Here is a 25,181-nt window from a genome sequence, read left to right on the forward strand (position 1 = left end):
GTGTGTCGGGAAATGCAGTTTGCCTATTGGGAGAAGTGGGGGAACATGAGGGTACCTCAAGGTGGGTACCACTGCCTGGCTACTTAGGAGCTGGAGCTTATTACCCCTTTCCTGGCCAAGGAGACACAGTGTCCGGTATAGACAGCAGAGATGGACGGGCAGACACATTGTGGCAGGACACTTGGATGCGGCATAGAAACATTTTGGATCAAACAGCAATGGAACCATGGTTAAAAATGAGGCCCCAGGTCTGCGAGGTGTGGGTCAGGCCCTGGGGCCTCAGGCCTGGCCTGGCACATCCCTCCCTTGCCTCCCTCAACTCCCCAATATATACAGTAGGAAGATCTGGGTTGGGGGGAGGGGGCTAGGCCAGGCTAACAGAGGAAGGAGGGAGCAGACTGAAGAGGAGGAGGAGGATGGAGCAGGGATTGGAACAGGCCCAGAGTCCAAAGCCCGGCCCTGGAGGTGGCTAGATTGAGGACCCAGACTCAGGTGGGGCAGTGCCCAGAGGACCTCAAGAGGAGGAGCGTGGTCACTCTGGGGACTTGCGGGACAGCTGCTTCTCATAGAGGCTCATGGCGTGGTGCACAAACTGGTACTGCTCACATGTCTGGATCATGCCACCCCTGCCCAGCAGAGATGCACAGTGGGATCACAGGGATGGGCTGAAGGAGGGAGCCCCCAAACCCACGGAGTACCAGACCCTTATGAGGCATGCTGATGGCCTTGTGCATATGCAGCTTGGTGAGAGCAATCTTTGCCAAGAAGGGCCCATTGCTCTATTTGTCAGGAGCACAAGTGACATGCCCGCTGCCCTGTCCCTGTCCTGTCCACTAGCTATGTCTCTTTCCTTTTCTTCCATAAGAAGAACCATCTAGATCCTGTCTTCTTTCAGCTGCCCTCTCTGTGCCCATCAGCCCGTGCCTGGGGTGGTATCTGCCTCTGGCCCCCGAGCAGTCAGTGTCTCCCTGGCACCCCCAGGCTTCAGCTTCTCTGTATGCCCCCACCATCACCCGTGGGCTGACCTGTCCTGACGGAGCTGGCACGTGGTCTTCAGGATGTCCACTACGCCCTCATGCTGCAGCTGCTGGCAGCAGATGCTGGTGGCAATGAAGCAGCCGGTCCTTCCAATCCCTGCACTGAGGGCCGAGGGGATGGGTAGGGTGAGGGGAGGGACAGCCCAAGGGCGTGGGAAGGTGGTCCTGTTGCAGTTGGTGGCTGGTAGGACCCACCTGCAGTGGACAATGATGGGGGCACAGTGGGGCCCCTCCTGCTGGGCTGCCTCCTCCACTTCCCGTACCAGGTGCAGGAGCGGAGGGGCCCGGTCTGGGGTCTTCTGGTCAGGCCAAGATGTGAACCAGTAATGCTTCAGGCCTCGTTCTTCAGTTCCATTCTGCCCAGGAGACAGAGGCCCCACCCCAGAGATATGTTTAGCCCCCAAATTGCTCAGAGAGAAAGATGGAATGTGAGGAGCACAGAGAGAATGGGATCTCTCGGCCCTCCAGACAGAGGCCCAAAAGTCAGCTTGCTCAGTAGCCTTGGCATCAGCCTTCACTTCTTCCCTCCTCCACCTCCTCATCATCCAAGAGATGCTATGAGCCATTTTCCAATCCATTTCTGTCTCTAGATTTCTTTATCATGACAAATGTCCCAATTTTCCCTTAGTCACGTGAAACAGAACAGGGTGAAGAGATACCACCGTTCCTTTCCCTCCCCTATGCTTTGCCTGCCCATCTCTCCGTCCTCATGAGGCGCTGCTGGCACCCCTCTTGCCCACATCCTCCTCTTCACTCCCACTGCCCCCACTCTGACCATTATCGTCTCTCCACCGAGCTGAGCTCCCCTTCTCATCACTGCCCACCCCAGGATCACAGCGGTCAAGATGGTCTCTCCACAGCACAGATCTGGACATGCTGTGCTGTGCTTGAAACCCTGTGGGCTAGGTCAAACGTTTGTACCCTCCCATCCTCGAATTAATATGCCCAAATCTCCTTTCCAACATGAGAGTCTTAGAAGGTAGGGACTTTCACTATACACCATGACCTTAAATAAGAGGCCCCAGAGTACTACCTCACTCACCCCTTCCATCACATGAGGGTGGAAAGTGGACCTCACTAGACCTGACTGTGCCAGTGCCTTACCTTGGACGTCTCAGCTTTCCAAACTATGGGAAACAAACCTGCTGTTTATCAGCCACTTAGACTATGGTGTTGGCGATAGCAGCCCAAACTGACCAAGGCACCCATCAATGGCTCTCACTGCTCTCTGAATACAACCCAATCCCCTAAGTCCTTAGCCTGGCAAGTAAGACCGTCAGTGCATCCCCTGTCCTTGCATCTCCCGACACTGCATGCTTATAATGGATGTTCTAGCACTGCAAAAGATTTATAGAAAAAATCTCTGTAGTACAGCATGCATGCACGCATGCGTGCACACAGACACACAGAGCTAGCTGCTCTCTCTCCTATGTCCTTACTGTTTTCTGCCAGGAATGCTTTCTGTACATGTTTGTCCCTAGTCAATTCCTGCTCATCTTGCAAGATCTTAGTTGGCACCCCCACTTCCAGGAGCCCCTCCTTGAGGATGCCAGCCGGTGTCTTCTATTCCCAACTAGCTCTAGCATGATACTTACCATGATACTTACTTGCTCCTTGAGGAGAGTCAGGGCTTGGGGCAGCTGGGTTCTAAGTACCCAACCCAGAAACAAGCTTAGGGCAGCTGATCATAATAGCTTATGGATGAAGGTAAATATCCTCAAACCTCAAATATCCTGGCTCTTCCCCCAGACACACAGAGCTAGGAAAATTAAGCTTCTATGCTGACAAACGCTGACAAAGCTCTGTGTCTGGGGAATTTCTACTTGGAAAGCTTGTTTCTCAAGTTTTGGAGTTACTTGGCTTCTGACAGCCATCTCACATTCTAGTGCTCACTTTCTGGCTCTTCAAGGCCTCCAGTGAGGCCTATGTCTTGCAAGTGGCTCAGGTGAGCACTGACCTTGAGGGCGGAAGCTTCCACCATCCAGTGGGAGAGAGACAGTAAGTTTCAGGCTTTGAATTCATTTCTATGGCTAGACTCTGGCTGTCAGCATCAGTGAGACTTCCCAGGCTGTTTCTGGATAGGCATCAGCTTCCTGGTTGCCTAGCTCACCTTGTCTGCCCTTCTAGGTTATTATAGAGGCCACTATCTTCCGTAAACATGGATCTTAGTGTTTTTCAAAAATAGAACCTCCGGATCCCGTTTCCAAAGGAACAGTCCCTCCTATTATGCTCATCCTGGAAGAAGCACAACTTTAGGGTGGGAGGATCCCTCCCCCTACTCTTCTGGGCTGTTCTGTATTGCTCATATTTTGTATGCCTTTCTTTTCTTCTTTTTTAATTATCATTTTCTGTAACTGCAGCCTTCTTGTGCAAATCCATAGCAGCAAGGAGTGCCTGCTCTCTGGTGGACATATTGGGCACTACAAGTCAGAGCGCCCATCTTGAAGGGATGTTACAAAGCTGGATCTCAAAGTCATAATAAAAGGTCAAGGCTAGACGTTTCTGAGGTCCAGTCTACCTAGGCCTTGGAAGCATTTGAAGCATAAATAGAACATATTATAAATTGCTGCTCAGAGAGAGAGAGAGAGAGAGAGAGAGAGAGAGAGAGAGAGAGAGAGAGAGAGGGGGGAGAGGGAGGGAGAGGAGAGAATCAGCGAGTCCAATAGCATTATACACAACTGAAGTTTGGGAAATGCAGTTGGGGCTTGGTCCTGCCTCTAGCTCCCAAGTCCATTTATGATTCCTTAACCCTGATTACTAGTAAACTTCTGGGAGTGACGTAGACCTTTGTTTCCATCATAATGGATTTTTCAGTGCTGTGGAGTGGGCTAGAGGTCAGAGATTCTCTGCAGAGTACTTAGTTAAGGCTCTATTTCCCCAGCCCAGCCCAGCCCAGCCCTCCACCAGCCCCAGGCCTCACCCTGAGGGAGATGAGTCGCAGCCGATAATCCTCCGTGTGAATAACTTTGCACACAGTGATCTCCAGGCCATCATACACCACCTGCTCCTCTGGCCAATACTCGGTGCATTTCTGCAAGGATTCAGAATCAAGTTTATGATCCACCCCAGTTCCCTCCCACATGCTCTCCATGCCATCTGGGCCATTGGAGGGCAACATGTGAGCAGTTAGAGAAAGTTGGGTCAGATCTTAACCTCATCACTTGTTAAATGACTTCTCTTTCTTGAGCCTCAGTTTCCCCATATGGAAAATGGTAATTCAGTGACACAGGGCTATGACAGACATAGGCATTGCTGGGAAGCAGCACTGGGTTGTGCTTAAGATTATAGGCACTGGAGGGGAGAGACCAGCTCTGGGCTGTGTGGTCGTGAAAACCTGACTTAACATTACTGAGCCTCATATTTCCTCCTCTTGACAGTGGGCTGAATACCACTAGTCACATAGGATTGTCCTAAGGATGAACTGGAAAACAAGATGCTCAGTGTGAGGCTCAAAGCAGCTGGTACTCTGTATGTAATGGCACAGGGGTCCTTACCTCATTCATCTCCTCGATGTTGGTGATCATGACAATGATGGGTGTGTGCTCCTGCCATACCATGCGCCAGAAGTCGGCCACTGTGCTGACAATGGGTCCCTGCGTGGCAATGTATACCTTCTCTGCCCCACCATAGCCCTGTATCCAAAAAGGTCAGCCTGTTATGGCCAGAGGAAGGGCTCCCAGTCCCCATACTTGGCTCCTCCAAGGGGTTGCCAAGAGCCAGTCTGGGCTAGGGACAAGTCTAGAGGATGGCTTAGGTTTCTTCTTTAGTGGGAGGCTGTTGGGGTGGGGCCACATACCCGGATGTAGTTGGCATTGATGTAGCTACTCAGAGGGTCATCAGAATCTGGTGAGGTCAGGCATACTCTGCTGTGAGGATCTGGGGTGGGAGGAGACAGGTCAGGCCAGGAGCTGGGTCCTCTAGTGCAGGACCCAACCTCTCTAAGCCCACTGCACAGCACCTGATTTCTTCTGGGATCAAAGTAGCTCTTCCTTTCCCTACCTAGTAGCTCAACACTCATACATCCTTGGTCCACATAGGTAGGTGAGAAGCCAAGAAGGGCAAAAGGGTAGGGAAAGAGACCCTGGGTCTGTAGGATTTAATCCCTACCATTTACCTGTACCCTCAAACTGCCCTTCTATTCATCTCATGTTCTGGAATGTGGAAAGCCAGTCAAGAGAGAAATGACCTAGGGTACAAAGCCCCAACAGCAGGTAGCAGCCAGGGTTTGAATACACACTGTCATTGACTTCTGTGTCAAATTATAAAGCACATGGTCTTAAAAAGCCTCAGTTTTCCTATCTGTAAAGTAAGGATGAAGGTGGCTTCTGTGAGCCAGACCCTGGTGGCTCATCCTTGTAAAACTAGCTATTCAGAAGTCTAAGATCTTGAGGATCATAGTTTGAAGCCTTCTTAAGCAGAAAAGTTTGGTAGACTGCATTTCCAAAATAGCCAGCCAAAAGCTGGGCTGGAGGTATGGCTCAAGGGGGAGAGTGCTAGCCTAGCAAGCTCAAGGCCTTGCATTCTAAGTAAAAAGTTGCTTCCTTTTGGGAAAATAATCAAGGAAACATGTGAAAGTGCTATATCAACTGTAAAGTGCTTTATAAACATAGAGGTCGGTTAAGGTTTGAAGGTAGAAAGCTACAGAATAATCCTGGGACAAAAGACAAGCCTTTCACATCTGTATCTCTGATGCATAAAGACGTGTGCACAAAGGTTTGTGTTTTTTTTCCCCTGCCATCTTTTCACATGTCAGATCCCATAGTAACAGATTCCCATAACATCTTGTTCTTCCCTGAGTAAAATTTGCTTTGTTCCTGTGACAGTCTCTCTGTATTGACGAATCCATCAGCCTGAGAGGCTGGGACTGATTGGGACATTGTGTGAGGTGGGCAGGGAAGCTCACGGGGGGTGGGGGGAAGACAGGGAGGAGAAGTGAGATCAGAGCTCTGATCACTTTGTCATCAGCTTCATGTCTTATTCCTTGGTGGGTCTCAGTTTCTCCACTGCAACAGGGAGGAGTAAAGGCCTAAAGGCTCTGGCTTCAGATTCTGATACAGTGACTTACGTGTGCCATTTACTTAACCTCCCTGGGCTTTATCTACACATTCCTTCCACAGTGACCTCATTTGTTTAAGGAAGACTAAAGCAATTAAGCTAAAGAAGCAGGGAATACCAAAATCGAGAGACACAGGGTAAAAAGACGAACGACTACAAAAGCAATACTTGCAAAACTGTTTGGTGTAAATCAACTGAACAACTCATGGGGGGAAAGGGAAAGGGGGAGGGGGGAGGGGGGATGAGGGAGGAGGTAACAAATAGTACAAGAAATGTATCCAGTGCCTAATGTATGAAAGTGTAACCTCTCTGTACATCAGTTTGACAATAAAAATTAAAAAAAAAAAAAGAGGCAGGGCCTACAGACCAGTAAGCAGTGCAGACCCACGTACACACATCTTATAGCAGATAGTTACTCTTGTGGGCTAGTACACGTTTTATCAGATGTGAATAGGTACAAAGAAGGATTTCAATCGGGTAGGAGCAATAGAGACAATGGGCATCAGCCTTCCCTTTCCAGCTCTTTGCCTGTCCCAACCTAGTGCCTGGGTCTTGGCATCTGACTGGGGAATGGACAATTTCTGTGGGGAAAGTGCAGCAGGGTGGCAGGGGAGGAGAGGAGTATGGGTAAGTGGAGTCAGGGGAGGGACTTCTGACTGCACCAGGCAGCTAGCTCTGCCTGGGCCATCTTGCTTCTCCTTGGCTGCACCTGCTCAAGTTAGGTGGTAGAAGGACAGAAGTGGGCACTGTCTTTTCTGGCTAGATGCTAGGGTCTTTGCTATTAGGGAGAATCACTGTGGTGATGGTAATGATCTATTGCACAGCCCTGGGTCTGGTACTGTGAAGGTGAGACAAGACTGACTCCCAGATCATCAAGAACATAATCTCTTTCCTGGACAAGGAACAGTGTTGGACAAGCAGACAAGTCCTGCGTGGCATATGAGCACTGGGGCTGGGTAAGTAGGGAAGGCCTTTGGCTTGGCTAGGGTAGAAGGGCTTCCTGGAAGAGGTGGTACCCAGCTGGGGTTGGAGGGGGAACAGTGAATACTGCTCTGATTCAGGAACTCAGGGGCAGAGTTGGGATTGGTGAGATGAAGCTGGAGCTTAGAAAGGATGCTGATGACAGTGTTGAGGAGGAGGAATTCACAATTAGATTTCTGTTTTGCACCACTTTTGTAGCAACAGTGGAAGACAGGCAGGAGAAGAGAATGTAGAACTCAGGAGAACAAGTTAGGTGATTGCTGCAATGACCCAAGTAAGAAGTGCCAAGGTCACAGGAAGGCACTGCCTGGCAATATTCCTAGGGCACCCTATGTAGACAGCACTCCCTCAATTGTGCCGTGTGAAAGTTTAATCCCTTTCTCCAATAATCTTGTAGTAAAGATGGAGAAAGGGAGCTCAAGTTGGCACTCACTCATTCTCATTCATTCATTCAAACAGGTGCAGAATGTCTCCCACATGCCAGGCACTTGCCTTAGTGCTGTGACACCATGGTAAAGGAAACAGAAATTGTCCCTCTGCCTGCTGTTCTCAGGGCTACCAACTGGAAGACTATTGATGTCTACACACGTGTCTCTCTCACTGGGAGCTCTATGTGTCCAGAGTCTGTCTCATTCATGTCTGATTTCTGGGACCCTGGAGCAGAGACACAGGAACCATGTACTGAGTGTGCCCTGGTGTCAGATCTGAGAGGTGGTCTTGGCTAAGGCTAACCTTCCCTATGTCCCCTAGGTCCAGTGTCTGAGGATGCAGGGTCACGTTCTGGCTCTATATGGACTACATTGCATTCTGGGATTAGGGGCTGAGGCTCAAGGAGTGATTAGAAGTGGTTGGAGTCTGTCAACCACCTGGTGACGCCAGTGAACATTCAGAACAGCCAGCAAACCCCTAGGTTGTGGGGTACCCAAGCCCCTTCATGCAGGTAGAGCTGGGAAGGGGAGGGCGAGAGGAGGGAAGAGGTGAGCAGCCCTGAATAGTTGCATCCTGGCCTTAAATGGTGCTTTGTTTAACCAGAACTACCTAGAGACCGTGTAGCCATAGCAACCACAAGTCGATATTTTAAAAGTTAAAAATAAGTCATGACATCTTACATGTTGTTGGAGATGCTGATGGTAAAACTGCTTTTTGAAAAAAAATCCTCGCTACTCCACAAACTGTGTGGAGTGGGTTTGAGCAAGTCACTTCTAGCAAGTCACCCCCAAGCTGGCTCTGGGGCCTGGGGCAGACAGCCCAGGACTGAAAAGGACACCGCAGGCATGGAATGCCTGCACTGACTGCCCCTCAATAAGGAAAACCCCCCCTCAGGACTCTCAGGGGGCTGTTCATACAGCCTTGCTCAGATACACTGGGTGGCAGGAGCTTGCTACTGTACAGGGGAGTCCTTCCCTGTAGGGTGGCTCATGTCTGTCATCCTAGGCTATTCAGGAGGCTTGGGTGGCTCAGCCTGTTGGAAGACCAAGAATTACACCACACTAAGCAAGGACTCATGGGGCTGGGAACATGGCTTTGCGGTAGAGTGCTTGCCTAGCATGCACAAAACTCCTCGGTTTGATTCCTCAGTACCACATAAACAAAAAAAGCTGGAAGTGGCGCTGTGACTCAAGTGGTAGAGTGCTAGTCTTGAGCGAAAGAAGCTTAAGGACAGTGATCAGGCCCTGAGTCCAAGCCCCAGGACTGGCAAATAAACAAACAAGTAAATAAACAAGGACACACACACACACACACACACACACAATTCTAGGATGCAGAGGTACAGGTTGGGAAATCAGATGTATACTTCCTGTTTGTTTAACTGTGGATGAGTCCCTTAAACTTCTCTGAGCTTTAATTCCCTCACTTTACAATCTGTCCATGCTAGCCAGGCGCTAGTGGCTCAAGTCTGTAAAACTAGGCTACTCAGGAGGCTGAGATCTGAGGATCCTGGTACGAAACCAGCCCAGGGAAGGAATGTCTTTGAGACTCTTATCTCCAATGAATCACAGAAAAAGCCAGAAGTAGGCTGTGGCTTACATGGTAGAGCACTAGCCTTGAGCAAAAAGGAGCTTAGAGACAGTGCCCAAGCCCAGAGTTTGAGCCCCAGGACTGGCAAAGAAAAAAAAGGGGGTGGGGTAGGGGGAGAAAGGATGTAAAAACTTGTCAGTCACTGTGCACTGTGCACTGGGCCTCTTTATCTCTTGGGTTTCTGCAGAACCCAGCACATTGGGCTAGGAGAGGGTAAGCGTCTAGTCAATGCTGTGTGAGGAAGTGATTACCCTCTGAGTGCCCTTCCTTTTCCTGCTTTCCCCCTACTTCCCTTCTTCTCCCATGATAAGTGTCCTGTTGCTCCCAGAGGCACAGTTCTGGGCTTCACTTAAGGTCTTACCAGGTGAGGGATGGTCCCCCCACCCCCATCCCTGTGGGCCTTGGGGAGCAGTACTCACTGGGCAGGATGGTTTTGTACCGGTTCTTTCGCACTAGCCCAGGGATGTCATATTCTTTCGGATCCACAAAGTTCATGGGGATTTCCTGCCAGAGGAGGAAATACGGGTGTAAGCAGCTTACCTACTACTCTCAGACATGTCCAAATCTAGGGGCTGGGTGCCCCGCATGCATTCATTCATTCAACCAATGTTTTCTGTTAAATGAGCTAGCATACCAGAGGATTTACAAGAGTGCCTGACACATGTCTAAGTCATGATAACTGCGACAGAAGACAATGAATGAAGAGGAAAGAATAAGATACAAAAGTGACCTTGTTAATCACTGCCTTTCCCCTCCTCTGTATGCATCTGCCATTCCAGGTGACTTTGCTGATCTGTTCCTTCCCTGGGCATGCGTGCCTTATGAACTGACTTCACGCTGCGGTCTCTGCAATAACACCCACCTCACCCTTGTTGGCAATATCCTGTCTTAACGAAAGGCCACTGCCTCTGACAACTCTTTCATGATCTCCCAGGCCCCTCTCCTCACCTCCAGCGACTCTGTGGTAAGAATGCCGGGTCTGACCCATGCTCCTGCCTCCAGGTCTTTGTGGACTTGGCATCTTTTTTTTCTCCCAGTTATGTCTGTCTTTTCCCTGTGGTTGACTCGCCGTTCTCAGTCTTGCCTCCAGGTTTGAGCTCATGGCATTCCACTGGTCCATCTCCACCTCTCTAAATTGTCCCCATTGCTTAAGGCCAACCCCCAGCCCCATTTTCCTCCAGATGCCTGTCGGGTGACCCCCCCCCCCCCAGAAAGTACCACCTGCCTCTGTACTCCCTTTCAGTCTGCACAGTTCAGCAGTCAGTTGCACACAGTTTAATATCAATTTTGGGATGCACTCTAAGGACTTTGTAAAATGCAGACCATAATACCTTCTAAGGCTGTTGTAAAAACCAAAAGAAGGAAACAAAAAAAGCACACACACAGAACTGCCCGTGGAGTAGTGGGCAGGCTGTGCTCCTTCCTCTCTGGCAACATCTGGGCTACCTTCTGAATGGAAAAGGACGTGGAAGACGCCAGCTGTTTCTTCAAGGGGAGATGGTGGTGGGAGCTTGGAGCAGGAGCTGTGGCTGGGGTGGTGGAGGAAGGCTCACCAGAGGCATTGGGTGGGGAATGATATGAGAAAGGTACAAGAAGACAGAGGCACACTGTGACTGGCAGTCCTTTCAGGGGTTGAGAATTGAGCAGAAGGTTGGGAGAAGGCTGGGGCTAGGCCAACTCAGGTTGAGTGGGTTGATTTCTCCCATAAGCAATGCCAAGTTCTGGAGAGCTTAGAGTCTGGTTTGAGGGGAATAGGGGGTGAGTTACCTGACTGGTGAAGTTGATTAAGGAAAATGCTTAAGCTGAGGCCTAAAAGTCCTCCTCTCAGCCCCTTATGCCAAGAAAGAACTATGGGGACATACATCCCTGTGGAGCAAGGCCAGTACTGCCCATGATGGGAGAGGGCTCAGTATCAGGAGGTTCACTGTTGCTACATGTTGCTGAGCCTCACTTCAAACCTACCTTGTTAGGACAATAAGGTGATAGAGATCTATGGCTTAATTCTTAACTGAACACTTGGGCAGGGGAATAGGGAGATTATTTATTGGGCATCTCAAAGTTCCACAGGAGGCAGCCAGATACAGTTGCAGGGGCTCCATGAGAGTTGAGACCTAAGCAAGACTCAGTGGTGGGAGGAGGGGGGAAGAGTGGGGAGGTGTCAAAAGGATGATGTATTTGGTAATGTCCAGCAGTAAAGGATGGGGAGACAGGACAGTGAGAAGACCTGACTTTCTATGCCTCTCAGACCACAGTCCTGGAAATTCCACTGTGTACCAATCACTGCTAGATGCCTTACACACATGATCAGTGTTTAGTTCTTGTAAAAATCCTTCCATTTTCATCCCATTCTCCAATGAGGAAACTAAGATTCAAAGGGGGAAGAGTTTACCCAAGATGGTGGGAAAGCTGATAAGGAATGACAGCTATACCAGACAGGAGTCTGACAGACTCACGGACTTGTGAGCTGTGAGCATTACCCGCTTATAGACTAGGGGACTCACAAAGAATTCAGCTTGCAGCAGGAAGGGGTCCAGGGCCTTCTCGTGCAGCTCCTCAGCTTGGAGGACACGGGAGGCGCTGAGCAGGTACTCGTGGGCCGATTCCTCACGTGGGGACACGAGGTGGCCGAAGCCCTCCTCGTTGCAGCCTGGAGTGCACATGTCCAGGGTCAGGGAGACATTAGAACCCCTCCTAGAAGGACCAGGGAAGACCAATTGAGTCTCTGGCCGAAAGAGGCTTAATCGGGGGACCTCAGGTATGGAGAGAGGAGGGAGGAGGATCAGGGGAGATCAGAGTGGGCTCCAGGAAGAGGAGTAGGAGTCTGACAAGAGGACGCGATCATGAGGAACATGAGACTCAGCTTTTGAGGTGAGGGCTTACATCCTTGTCTCTGGCTTTCTACAGTGGGGCTTTGGGGCCTCAGTACCAGAAGTCCATCTAAAGCATCCCCAAGATGGCCCTCCCCCCAAATCTCCTATGACTGCTGGGAGCCCATGGAGGACACATCCATTGAGGGCAGAGGCAGGGCTCAAGACAGAGAGGATTGCCCCAGACCTCTGCAACCCACTTCTGGCTCAGCAACCCTGAGAGAAAGCTTGACTGGGTCAAGGACATCTCATCCAAGGGTGAAGAGAACCTCAGCTTCCAGGGAAGGAGGATTCCCAGGGGCATCAAGAACGCCTATACTGAAAAGCTCTACTATGCTGTCTAAAACCAGAGAACAGAACCAGTCCTCCTTCATAGACGGGAACTGTCTCGCCATAAGGGGACAGGCACTGCCAGGGCTCTCACCCATTTAGTGGGTGCAAAGGTTTTCTGAAAACAGCTAGGTTTCTGACTCCTCATCTAGTGCTCTGTCTATGACAACATGTAGGTACCTTCAAACCTGATGAGATCCACAAAAGCTCTAAGAAGGTATTTATACCTCCCAAATATGTTCTGAGGAATGCCATGAAACACTAAGAAAGCAGTGTTCAGTGGCCAAGAGATTCTGAGAAATGCTATATACCATTTCCTTGTTCATCTAAAATGAACACAGACATGAAAAAAGCCCTGCAGCAAGGAATGGACCCAAGCTTCACTGAGAAAAGGAGGGCCCATAAGTGTGTAAATGCACACACTTACAACATGCCTGTGAAGTAATAGTATATATTAGCATTCATCTTAGGGTACTTTTTTTTTTGCCAGTCCTGGGCCTTGGACTCAGGGCCTGAGCACTGTCCCTGGCTTCTTTTTGCTCAAGGCTAGCACTCTCCCACTTGAGCCACAGCGCCACTTCTGGTTTTTTCTGTGTATGTGGTAATGAGGAATCAAACCCAGGGCTTCATGCATGCTAGACAAGCACTCTACTGCTAAGCCACATTCCCAGCCCTTCACCTTAGGGTACTTTGATCTACATGAATCACCTGAAAAGCACAAATATCTACGTTGGCTAGGCTAGGAAGCTAGTTTGATTCTGGCTATCAGAACACATAGTCTGGCAGCTAACTCTTCTGGATGGGAGTGGAGAGCTGAGAGCCCTATCATGCCCACCCCTCCTCCACCCCTCCCACCTCTCCTGCAGACCCATGGATTTGACGGTCAATGAGGCAGGGTCGGCCTCAGGTTTGATGTCCATCACACAGTCAAACACAGGTGTCTCAGGCACAGGGTCCAGGTCCAGGAAGTCATCCTCGACCTTCTCCTCCATCCACTCTGAGTAGGTGAAGGAGGGCTGGCGGCTCACTGACTGGCGTCTGTCCTCTGCTGGCAGTGGGGTGGGTGGTTCTGAGGAGGTCTTCAGGAGATGCCACACCTGGTTAGGATCATAAGGCATTGTGGACTTGGGACCGAGAGCTGTCCCTTGGATTCCTGGGGCAGGGGGCATGGGCTTGAGCTTTCTCTCCTTGCAAGTGTCTATAGCAACCTAGCTCTCCTAGGAACTGTCTGCAAGGTGCTTGCCTAGCAGGTTACACAATCCCATCCTTTCTCACAGTCCCTTCTTCCACAGACCCTCAGTTTCTTGTGGACTCTGGTCTTATGAGTGGGACCTGATGTTCCCTCCCTGCCCCAGTCTTGCCCTCTTTCCCTACTTCAGATCACTGCAAACCAATTTTTAGGAAGGAGATGGTCACTCTAGGCTGGACCTATCTTTGCCCTCCTCAGGTTCCAGGTTATTCAGCTTGTAGACCAGCTGGTGGGGAGTAGAGCTCAAGAAAGAAGGAGGAGGAACTAAGAGTGGGGTTAGAAGGTGTCTTACCAGGGTAGTACTGAGGACCAGGCCCACAGACAGAGAGACCAGCAGCAGACTGGGAATCCCCCAAGTTCCAGCGTCCAGCCAGCCCTGGAGAACATCAGACACAGGAGTCAGGCAGAGAACTCCTGTATTTCAATAGCAACAAAACGGAGACTCTGAAGCTGCAGCCTTGTTGAGGGGGAGGGGGGGCATGCAGATAGACTTGAGGGATGTGGAAGAGAAGAGAACTCAAGAGAAGCCCCATGGAGAGGTTGGGGAGGGTAGGACTGGAGCTCCCCCCCAGCTGATCCCCTTGCCCTGCGACTCCCCAAACGTACTCACCTCAGGTTCCAGCTGGTTCAGTAGTGTGAGCGAAGAGGAGATAAGGTCTGTGGCATTCTGCAGCCAGGTGTGGCCATGGCCGCTGAGCCAGAGCACCCCACAGGCAAGCTGGGGCAGTCAGGGGAGCAGGCTGAGTTCAGAGCCCCTCAGGCTCTTTGCTCCCATATTGCTCTGCAGAGCTCACCTTCAGTTCCCAACCTCAGCCCTAAGGAGGCTCTGGAACCTCTCAGATCACAATGGGCAGCCGGGGGAAGTGCCCAGGAGCAATGTATCCAGAAGAGGCCTCAGGATTTTTTTTCTGGAGAAAAGCTGACTGAAGGCAGCCAGGACAAAGACTTTCCCCAAGGGGGACCCCCACTTGTACACAAAGTATAAGGACATATCTCAGAAAAGGCTAGGGACTCTGTGCTCCTGGTGAGACCTCAGGTTAGGGAGGGCAGGGTGTGAGGGGCTGGGCTACTGAGCGGAGGTCTACCCCTTACACCCGTCTTGAAGACTTAAGACTCACTGAGGACTACAAGAAGTTCCCCCCACCCCATCCTTCTGTCCTCCCAGGTGGCCATCTTTGGGAGGAAGTCGAAGGCTGTGTTGCTCAACCCACCCTCTCCCCAGGCCCTCCTGGGGCCTGTGACTTTCTTACCAGGAACTGAGAGGCAGCGAACAGGCACAGGCTGCTCCTTATGGTGAGGGAGTGGCTCCCGCCTGGAGGTGGTGGCTTCTGAGCAGGCTCTGAGGGTGGTGAGGGCAGTGGGGGTGGTGGCATCTCTCTCGGCTTGTCGGGGAGTTCTTCGGCCTTGTCCAACCCCTCCATTGCTACCGGCTGCTGGGGGAGACCTGTGGAAGGTGGGACACGCGGGCCATGATTCCGAGCCCTGCTCGTGCACAGGCTCTGCCGACCAACAGTGGACGGAAGGTTTCTTGTGGGGTTGCTGTGGCTTCCTCTCAATCAGGGATCAGCCAGCGTGGCTCCACTTCCAGCAGTCACCCTCGACTAGCAAAGCAATATTCACCTACCTTCGTCAGACTGAGCTAAGTGTGGGTGGACAAATTATTTCTCTTTTATTTCTCCAGTAACAGAGTTAAAATGGCAGGAGGTTTTTTTTTTTTCCGAGTTAATATCGTTGTATTTACGCAGCTTCATTCTTTTCCATTTCTTAAAGGAAACAAAAACAACCACCTCAAACTCAATTTAAAAAAAGCAAGAGGAAAAGACATAAAGAAAAGAAAAAGAAAAAGGGTATATCCAGGCAGTGACCCTGAAAACCCCACCTACGCCTACCCTGGTAATTTTTTTTTATCTTTCCCGATCTATGCTCCAGTTGACTTTTGAGAGGATTGGGGCCATGTGCCTCCCCCACTTCCAGACCCCTCCACACACTGAGAGTGCGTGCGTGTGTGTGTGTGTGGGGGGGGGGGGCGGAGCAGCCAGGGTGATGTGGAGGAATAGTCTGGTATAGAAGAATTGGTACCAGATTCTGGGATCCAGTATAGGTCTATCTTTAGTTGGAATGATTTTAGGAGAGTTATTCTCTCTTTCTGTTTGGACTTCAGATTCCCCACCTGGAAAATGGGAGTTTGGTACACCACTAGTTTTCTTATTGTACCTTACAGCGTTTTTCTCTGAGATCTGAGGATCACTGTTCAAAGCCAGCCTGGGGTAAGAAAGTCCACGAGATTCTTTATGTCCAATGAACTACCAAAAGGCTGGAAGAGGAGCTGTGGCTCAAGTGATAGAGCACTAACCTCAAGCAAATAAGCCCAGGAACAATGCCCAGGCCCTGAGTTCAAGCCCAAGGATTGGTGTGTGCACACATACAAATCAATATATACAGGTCGACAGTGGGAATATGTCTGCTCACCCATCACTGTGCTTGTAAGAAAACAGACCTCTTTTCTAGTTAGGTAGTGACAGAACCATATGAGGTTGGCATATCTATGTGTGCATATACTTGCTTATTCACTGGACAATCATCTGAGGAAAAGCTAGGTAGGCCTCCTCAGCTAGGGATAAAAGATGGTGGCCAGGATTGGCTCCAACATAAGGAGAGGAAATGATGCAACAGAACACATACACCCTTGGAGGCCAAGACCAAATACATGATCTTCCAGCCTCCCATCTAATCAGGAGCCACATCCCTATTCCTGAGTGGAGATGAAGGACTCAATCATAGAGAAACTTGCAGGCTTGTGCTCCCAGGCAGAGCAGCCAATCATGAGACTCCCTGAAGCCCATGTCTACTCCTTGACCAATCAGACCAGGAACATATCCTAGGGGGCAGAGGCAACAGACCCTATATATAGCTGGACCTGAGAGAGAGAGAGAGAAAGAGAGAGAGAGAGAGAGAGAGAGAGAGAGAGAGAGAGAGAGAGAAAAGCAGTGGACATGTGGCTCTAGAACTCTTCCCTGCACAAAGAGTTAGTTTCACAGATGCTTTTGCTTTCAAATCAGCTTGCTCTGTCTGCTTTAAACACTTTACTGACCTTTAATTCATTAATTGGCAGAGAAAATGAACCCATACTGTAGACAGTATCATATTTACTGATCTTATTACATGGCCTAGATCAATAGTGTGGTGCTAAAAGCCTAGTGCTAGAGACATCTGTATTAGTATTCAGGCCCTTTGTTTCTCAGTTGCTGATCCTAGATGGCTCCTACATGCTGGATTCCAACCACACCCCCCTTATAGCTCATCAGGTGAGCCTGTCCCATGTGCTTTTCACATGTAAGTCTCTCTATCTGGAACATCCACCTAACCACCCGTTCTCCTCCCCTGCCTCCCCCATACTTTACCAGGGTTGCTCCTATTCACCTTGTAGGTCTCAATCAAATGTCACCTAAAGGAGATGCTACTCCTTCACATCATTAGAGGGCAGCAACAATACGCCTTGGCATGTGTGGGCTCTATTCTGAGTGTTTTACATGTATTAAATTACTTATTCTTCATAGTACCCCTATGAAATTTATTCTATTACCAACCTCCTTTAATGGGGATGAGGAAAATGAGGTACAGAGTGATGAAGAGATCTTCCCAAGGCCAACACTTTGATAGCTAGCAGAGGTAGGTTTGGAATGAGATAGTCAGATGGGCCTTGGGTGACATTATGTTCACTGTGGTTTGTAAAATGACTTGTGAAACATAATCTCCTCTACTTGCTTGGAAGTCAAGGAAGGAGTAGTCTTGGTTTTGCTCATTGTGGTTATCTACAGTATTTAGTACAAATCATAGCAATTAAGTCTGCAATAAATATTTGCTAAATGAGTACATGCTAGACAAATAATGTTCTTGTACCCCTGTTCTTAATTAGTAAAGGGGAGTAAAAATACATCCTATAAAACATTGTTATGAAGACTTTAATTTTTTTTCCATGCTAGGGATCTAACCCAGGCAGGCAAACATTACCACTACTGAGCTACATCTTCGGCCTTAAGACTGTAGATACTGCAGCTAAAGCACTTAGCATTGGCTGAGAATGTGGCTTAGTGATAGAGTGCTTGCCTAGCATGCATGAAGTCCTGGGTTCTATTCCTCAGTACCACATAAACAGAAAAAGACAAAAGTGGCGCCTGTGGCTCAAGTGGTAGAGTGCTAGCCTTGAGTTAAAGAAGCCCAAAGACAGTGCCCAGGCCCTGAGTCCAAGGCCCAGGACTGGCAAAAAACCCCTCAAACACTCAACATGGTGCCTGACATTTAGTATGCATCAAATGGCAGATTACAATAATAATGGCAAATTATAAACCCTGACTTCAAATGACTCCTAGTCTTATGAGAAAAACAGACCAATAGATACATGTTTACAGGACAATGCATTAGGTGATTCCTCTGAGCGCCAGTGGAATCTATGAGGGCTGGACCCTCCATTTACTCACCCTGTAGGCAGTCAGCTCAGATCCTGGCACAAGGCGAGAAAGGAAAAGCTGCCTTAGAAGGTGAATCATGTGGGAGGCCAAGAGTTTCTACCACTGATGAATAGTAACTGAATTTCTTGAGGGCATGTGCCAGGTGATGCTAAGTGTGGAAGGATACAGGCCTGGGGTAACCTGGCTTCTATGCCTAAGCTTGCTCTGGACCTTGGGCTATCCTTTTCTTTTTCTGGCTCATTTACTTATCTATAAGAAGAGGATCTTGCACAAGAACTTAACTCATTGTAGATGTTTGTGTCACCTTTGGGGAGGAAGGAACAGCAAGCTCATACAACTTTGGACTTCAATGCTTTGTTTTAAAATTCATGGGCATTTTGTATACTCTATGATGGTATATCGACATCTGTTTTGATTTTAAAATGTTTCTCCCCTCACTCCCAAAGCTCTGTATCAGGTTTATGCGCCAAAAGGATGTATGACATTTATCTTGTGGCTTTGCCCTCAGGGATATATGCACCCCAGTCTGAGAAGCATGGAAGTTGCCCGCAATTTATCATGCAGCCATTACAAGTCACTCTGTTGATGAATATTTAATACTGTGGAAAGAAATTTTGGAATATGGAGTAAGATAGGCAAGGTAATAATACAGTATTCTCTCACTGGCCTTAAAAATTAAGGAAGTATAGTGGTTGGGGGTGTCGCTCAGGTGTTAGAGCATCAGCCAATGAGCAAAAGTGCCAGATCAATGGTTCGAATCCTGGTCTTGGACAAAAAAAAAATCAAGAGAGTATAGCTCTGTTTATAAAAGATGAAAAGTACCTCATGTAAGACAAGAGGTTAAGGGCTGGGGATATGGCCTAGTGGCAAGAGTGCCTGCCTCATATACATGAGGCCCTGGGTTCGATTCCCCAGCACCACATATACAGAAAATGGCCAGAAGTGGCGCTGTGGTTCAAGTGGCAGAGTGCTAGCCTTGAGCAAAAAAGAAGCCAGGGACAGTGCTCAGGCCCTGAGTCCAAGCCCCAGGACTGGCCAAAAAAAAAAAAAAAAAAAAAAAAAAGACAAGAGGTTAATATGCACCTGTAGAACTGCGGGTGGGTGGGGTATGGGGACGGGACCTTTTTTTCTGCCAGGACCCAGTTGGTGTGATATTAGCTGGTGTTGATATTCGTGTTGCTATGCAGCAAGTGCTTAGACTTATTGGATTTCAAGTCCCACATGCAGTTGGCTGCGCAGATGGGTTCACGAGCCTCATATAGTCTGCAGGCTGGACATTTCTTCCTCTTCTGTAGAGCTTGGCATACATTTCTACATGATAAATGGAAAGACCATAAGCCAGGTAGTAACACTTTTTTTTTGAGAGAGAGAGTGAGAAGAGAGGTGATTTTATTTACACATTCTAAATTTCCTCCAACAAATATGTAGATATGTACATATTTGTGGTAAGATTTTTTGTTGAAGATCAGTGTTCTGGGTGCAGGCATCAGGAAGCCTAGTTAGTACACTTAGGTGGCAGGCTTTGACTCTACCTGTCCCAGCCAAATGCATGGGGTGTAGCATAGGTTGTCAGGTTCCAAAGAGCTCTGTGAGACCCGTCTGGCAGAGCAGCTGCACAGAAGGCAAGTTGCTCTGAGAATGTGGGATCATAACTTCCGTGTATGAGAGTGAAAGGTAAATTGCCTTGTACATTATGAGGTGAGAGAAAAACTGTAGGCTAATGGGCCCAGTATGCAGATGTCAGAGACAAAGGGAAGAATAGAACTTTTTCTTAAAAAATGACTTGTCACTTGGAAACCCTGGGGGCCTGATGAACGCAATGGATGGATAGGTGTTTTACTGGGGAATAGGTGGATGGATGTACACACACACACACAAACACACACACACACACACACACACACACTTGTTTGCCAGTCCTGGGGCTTGAACTCAGGGCCTGGGCACTGTCCCTGAGCTTCTTTAATTCAAGGCTAACACTCTACCACTTGAGCCACAGCACCACTTCTGGCTTTTTCTGTGTATGTGGTAATGAGGACTTGAACCCAGGGCTTCATGCATGCTAGGCAAGCACTCTATCACTAAGCCACATTCCCAGCCCTGGATGTATATCATCACAGTAGGGTTTACTTACTTTTATTTTGGTAGAAACAGGATATATTTTTATTCAGGACCGCATGTTTCCAATACATATTATAATCTGCATATACTTTTAGGAGATTCCATGGATCTCAGTTAAAAAAAACCCCAAACTCCTGTTCTCAGGATGAGCCATGGGAGTCTCTCATAGAAAATGGTGGAAGTTGCAAAGGTAGACAACTGGGCTAGGAACCTGTCTCTCTGACTTCAGTGTCTGCTCATCTATCCATAAATCCAACACACATTTACTGAATTCCAATATGCAAAGCATAGGAACACAAGGATCCACTCTTATGCCATTCAGGAAGTATTTTTCTGTGTGCCTGATTTGCCAAGCACCAAGTCAGGCTTTGGGAATTCAGCAGTGGATTTAATTGTCTATCTGCATGGATTACTGGGGTCCTGGGTCCATTTGTCTTCTTGGTCTTTGTCCTTCTAGAGATGATGTCACCTCTACTTCCCCTGCCCTCCTTTCTATTCACTTATCTTGCTGTGTAAATGATAATCTCACCTCACTGGGATGTCTATGCCATTTCCAAAGTACTTTTATTGCACACAGTTGCATGTGCTTCTCTCGACAGCTCTATGAAGTAGACATTATCATCATCAACCCCATTTTGTCAGTGAGAGGCGGATGCTTGTGTCAAGGGCTGGTTTTTCAATAGTTCACAGTGAGGTAGTTGCTTTGCCAAGCATGAAGCCCTGACTCAGAGGCTGCTTGCTGACAAGTGATTTAATATTGGGTTCCTCATGGGCTTGTATCTCGTGCAGGGAGATTTTTCTAGGCCTGGAAATCAAGGCTTAGAGAGGTGAAGAGACTTTACCAATTAAGTGAGGACTTGAGATCTGAATCCAGGGCTTTCTGATACCAAGTAGTGGCTCCATTTTGTCATACAACTTCTCAGGAAAAGGACACCAGAGCAAAGGTAGGGAGGATGGTAAGAACTTAGGAGGGAGGAGGCCTTAGATCAGCAGGAATCTTGAATCCAAACTAGTTGCTGTGGGGTTATGATACAGTTTTTGTGCCTGATGTTTACTTGGTGGATCCTCAGAGGTTCAGTAGTATGGAGAGAAAGAAGGCAGGAAGGGGGGCTGGGGATATAGCCTAGTGGCAAGAGTGCCTGCCTCGGTATACCCGAGGCCCTAGGTTCGATTCCCCAGCACCACATATACAGAAAACGGCCAGAAGCGGCGCTGTGGCTCAAGTGGCAGAGTGCTAGCCTTGAGCGGGAAGAAGCCAGGGACAGTGCTCAGGCCCTGAGTCCAAGGCCCAGGACTGGCCAAAAAAAAAAAAAAAAAAAAAAAAAAGAAGGCAGGAAGGCAGGAAGGCAGGAAGGCAGGCAGGCAGGCAGGCAGGCAGGAAGGAAGGAAGGAAGGAAGGAAGGAAGGAAGGAAGGAAGGAAGAAAGGAAGGAAGGAAGGAAAGAAGGAAAGAAGTCATGTCTCTTAGACATGAACTCAGTGTCCTAGGTCACAGCTCTAGGGGTTGTGGATAAAGGAAGCAAGGAAAAGGTTTTCAGGCATCAGCTAGAGCATGTAGGTAAACTATGATCCCTTTCTGTTACTCAGTTCCCAAATCTTACCTCTACACTCAGAAGCTACTGTGCCCCAGGGCTGGTGCCGCCTGAGCTTGAGAACCGTGGCTGCCTGTCAGTTAGTGACTCATTCCCAAGCTCCTGGCAGCAGCAGCCCACCGGAACCCTAGAGGAAGGCTGGCTCAGCCTGTTCTTATTTACATGGGAAGGAGGCTCTGTCCCATTCAGCTTTTCTTCCTTCCCAAGCTGGCCAGGAGTGACCTCCCAGCCAAGCCTACACAGTCACAGGGGATCCTGCTCAACAGAGCATCATACTCAGTCGTTCCTGGGCTTCCAGAATCACCAGCTGTCAGAGAATGACTGATAAACCCTGAGGGATATCTGGGCCAGCTTGTTAATTTCTCAGATGAGAAACTGAGGGCCAGAGAGGGTTCATGGCTTTCCCAAGATCAAAAATCAGCCAGTGGCAGAATTTGGCTACCACAGCAAGCACTCTCGGCTAAGACATTTGAACATTTTCCACATGCTACATGTGCCTTACATGCATTAACACGCGCAATCCTCACAACAGTCCAGGAGATGCAAGTGTGCTCTCACCCTCATTTTACAGATGAGGACATGGTGGCACAGGGAAATAAAGTCACTTGGCTGAGGTCCATGAATAGAAAGTAGCATTAGATTCTAGGCAGTCTTCCCTCTGAAAGCCTGTGCTGTCAGCCAAAACATTAGATGAGACTACCTCTCTGAGTCAGGTCCAGGCCTCCCACATCCAATACTAGCTCACTTTGAGAGGTCTCCACCCCTCATCTATCCAGTTGATAGGCTCACTCTGTCTCCCAAGATTGTGTCCACAGTGCCACCCTTAGGCCTTGTCTCCTTGTAGGATTACTTGCTCTCTTTTCTTGTGAGAAAGGAAGGTAGAGTGGGAGGGATAAGGATAACTTCCGGCAATTCAGATGGTTAACAAGATGGATAGCCCTCTGTCATGCTCCTACTTTGTCTACTTTGATCCAGGCACATCGAGAGCCTCACACTGTTCAATGCCCACAGCCATGCTGTACTGAATATTTCTATCTACCTTATACACAGGGTGTCATGGAGACACACTGGTTAAGTGATGTGCTCAGGATCACAGAAATGAAAGGTGTGGAATTTGAGTCCAGGTCAATGGGTCTCCATATTTAATGATCTTTCTTTTGTTCCACGGTAAGGCCTGGAAGCCCATGAGAAGGATGTGCCTACCAAGCTTGTGTTGAAGTTTTTCTTGGGTAGTCCCTAAAGGTTAGAAGAACTGAGAAGGGCCAGTAGGTGGGAGGGTTGAGTCCCAATTAGCTTTGGAAGTCGCTACCACAGACAGTACCATCAGCTAACAGCACTGCTTTGGCCCCAAGAAAGAGAGCCTGACCTTGTAGGGCATGACTGTGGTCTCTGCCCTTACTGGGAGAGGCTGGAGTAGTGATGCCCAATTTGGGTGTGTGTGCAGCAGGCAAACTAGGAGTCTGATGGCATGCGATGGGGAGAGGGAGGAGTCCTCATCTGTATTTTTTTTTCCAGTCCTGGGGCTTGAATTCAGGGCTGTCATTGAGCTTCTTTTGCTCAAGGCTAGTACTCTCCCACTTGACCCACACTGCCCTTCCAGCCTTTTCTGTTTATGTGGTACTGAGGCCTTGAACCCAGGGCATCATGCATCCTAGGTAAGCACTCTACCACTAAGCCACATTCCCAGCACCTCTAATCTGTATTTTTAGTAGGCAAATGTTTGAACACCTGCCCTTTGCCTGGCCCTTTGCTAGGCTCATCTTTTGCCTCAAGATGCTCTGTGTCTCCACTCCAGCCTGAACTAGCAAGACTCTGTAAGAGTGGCCCTTGCTGAAATCTCTCTCTCTGAGCTCTCTCTCTCTCTCTCTTTCCCTCCCCCCATCAATCATCCATTGGGTTCTACCCCATAAAGGCAAACAGACAGTACAATTTTCCCACAAGCCCTCTACTCCACTAGTCCTGCTAACTAATGAGCAACAGGACCAAGAGAACCACAGAAAGGGAGATGAAACAACAGGAACCTGAGAAGAAAGAGTGGTGAAGGCATGCTTCTATTTTGGATGGTAAGTTGGCAGTTTTAGATATCTCTGCATTGCCCAAGCAGGCAAGAGGAGGTGGAAAAGGAAAATATTTTAGAGCATGAGAGGATTCCATAGTCCATGGCTGCTCACTGCTTCTCAGTCATACAGAGCGGGCAAGTTGTCTAGCCTCTCTGTAAATTCATTCCTGTGGCAAGCTTAAAATGTATACACAGAGTCTATGTCCCAGTTATTAGGGGGACACACACTAGGAGGGGGACATAGACGGGCAGAGAAAGTGAAGGAGAGAAAATGATGTTACAGGACTGAGAAGCTAGGATAAAAGTTCAGGCAGTACTCTCTTTTTTTTTATTTTTGGGAAACCTAGTTGCCCTTCAGCTGCATGGTGGAGGGAGAAGACTTCAGTGACTGCAAACATTCCCTCATTCAACCTTTGTGACTACTGTCTGACTTCAGCAACAGGACTACTCTCTTAACGGCAGGAAAACAGGTGTGCCCAAAGTGATTTGCCCAAGCTCATCAAAGTTCATGGCCAGGAGAGCCAGGATACAAACCTAGGAAGATATGGCTCAAGATACTCTTTCCTTTTTAGCCACATTCTGAGCTGTCCACCCCAAATTGGGCCTCCACTGCTTCTCCAGGATAGAGAGGGCAAGGGCTATCTCAGAGTGAATGGGGGGGAGGATAGGTGTCTCCCTCTGGAATAGACCACCACAAGCTGAGGTGGGTTTTCTGAAAGGGGAAGCATAGAAAAGCTGCACTGGACCCCAGCAGTCTGTGGTGGGACTGACTAATGCTTATAGTCATCATGGAGGCTGCACTGTAGAAGAGGGCATACTGAAAAGCAGGAACGGAACTGTGTCTGGAAGTTTGCGGCAGGCTGGTTTTAGCCCTAAAAGTATCTCGGGGCTCTTCTTGTCCCTACAAATAGCTTTGTTTCCAAGCAGGGAGCTTCTTGGAGTGGCTTACAGCCCAAAGATTTAGATTTTTACACAATGTGGTCAACTACTTGTGTGACCTTGGGTAAGTGGCAATCTCTCTGAACTTCAGGTGGTTCTCTGGAAAACAAATATACTAAAACATAGCTCACAAGACTTTGCAGATGAAGTGAAGCATACAAAATGCGTAGCCTGGTGTCTGACATATGGTGAATGTTCCAATGGTTGCTAGAGAGGAGATGAGGTGGGTGGAGAGGAAAGGGATCATGAGACAGGCAGCGGTAAGGATTTCCTTTTCTTCGTCCAGGTGAGCCCCTAGGAGGATGATGGGTGCCCCACGTGACTGTGGGCGGGGGCTTTGAGGCTTCTGGCTGGGATCTGGGGTCTGTGGACAGAGTGGGCATGGGCTGGGGATAGGAGAAGCAAAGTTGCTTTGTCTCTGCCAATTTATTCAATCCAGAATGCTGACAACGTTTCAAAACAAA

General features: G+C 48.8%; 1 protein-coding gene across 2 annotated transcripts in view; it reads right to left on the reverse strand.

Annotated features, from left to right (window-relative positions):
- Positions 1-120: 120 nt before the first annotated feature.
- The window catches only part of Ptpn5 (protein tyrosine phosphatase non-receptor type 5), a 65,334-nt gene continuing 40,273 nt past the window's right edge, over positions 121-25,181 (reverse strand). For both annotated transcript variants that reach the window (XM_048361503.1, XM_048361502.1), the window contains 12 exons: positions 14,789-14,982; positions 14,149-14,256; positions 13,831-13,914; positions 13,145-13,386; positions 11,594-11,783; positions 9,512-9,596; positions 4,834-4,913; positions 4,532-4,669; positions 3,958-4,068; positions 1,233-1,393; positions 1,026-1,139; positions 121-626 (listed from right to left, as the gene is read on the reverse strand). In XM_048361503.1, the coding sequence (XP_048217460.1) occupies positions 533-626; positions 1,026-1,139; positions 1,233-1,393; positions 3,958-4,068; positions 4,532-4,669; positions 4,834-4,913; positions 9,512-9,596; positions 11,594-11,783; positions 13,145-13,386; positions 13,831-13,914; positions 14,149-14,256; positions 14,789-14,982 (1,601 nt within the window). In that variant the 3' untranslated portion in view covers positions 121-532. The remainder of the gene's footprint in view (positions 627-1,025; positions 1,140-1,232; positions 1,394-3,957; positions 4,069-4,531; positions 4,670-4,833; positions 4,914-9,511; positions 9,597-11,593; positions 11,784-13,144; positions 13,387-13,830; positions 13,915-14,148; positions 14,257-14,788; positions 14,983-25,181) is intronic.

The sequence above is a fragment of the Perognathus longimembris genome, chromosome 13 (genome assembly GCF_023159225.1).
Source record: "Perognathus longimembris pacificus isolate PPM17 chromosome 13, ASM2315922v1, whole genome shotgun sequence".
NCBI classification, from domain to species: Eukaryota; Metazoa; Chordata; class Mammalia; order Rodentia; family Heteromyidae; genus Perognathus; species Perognathus longimembris.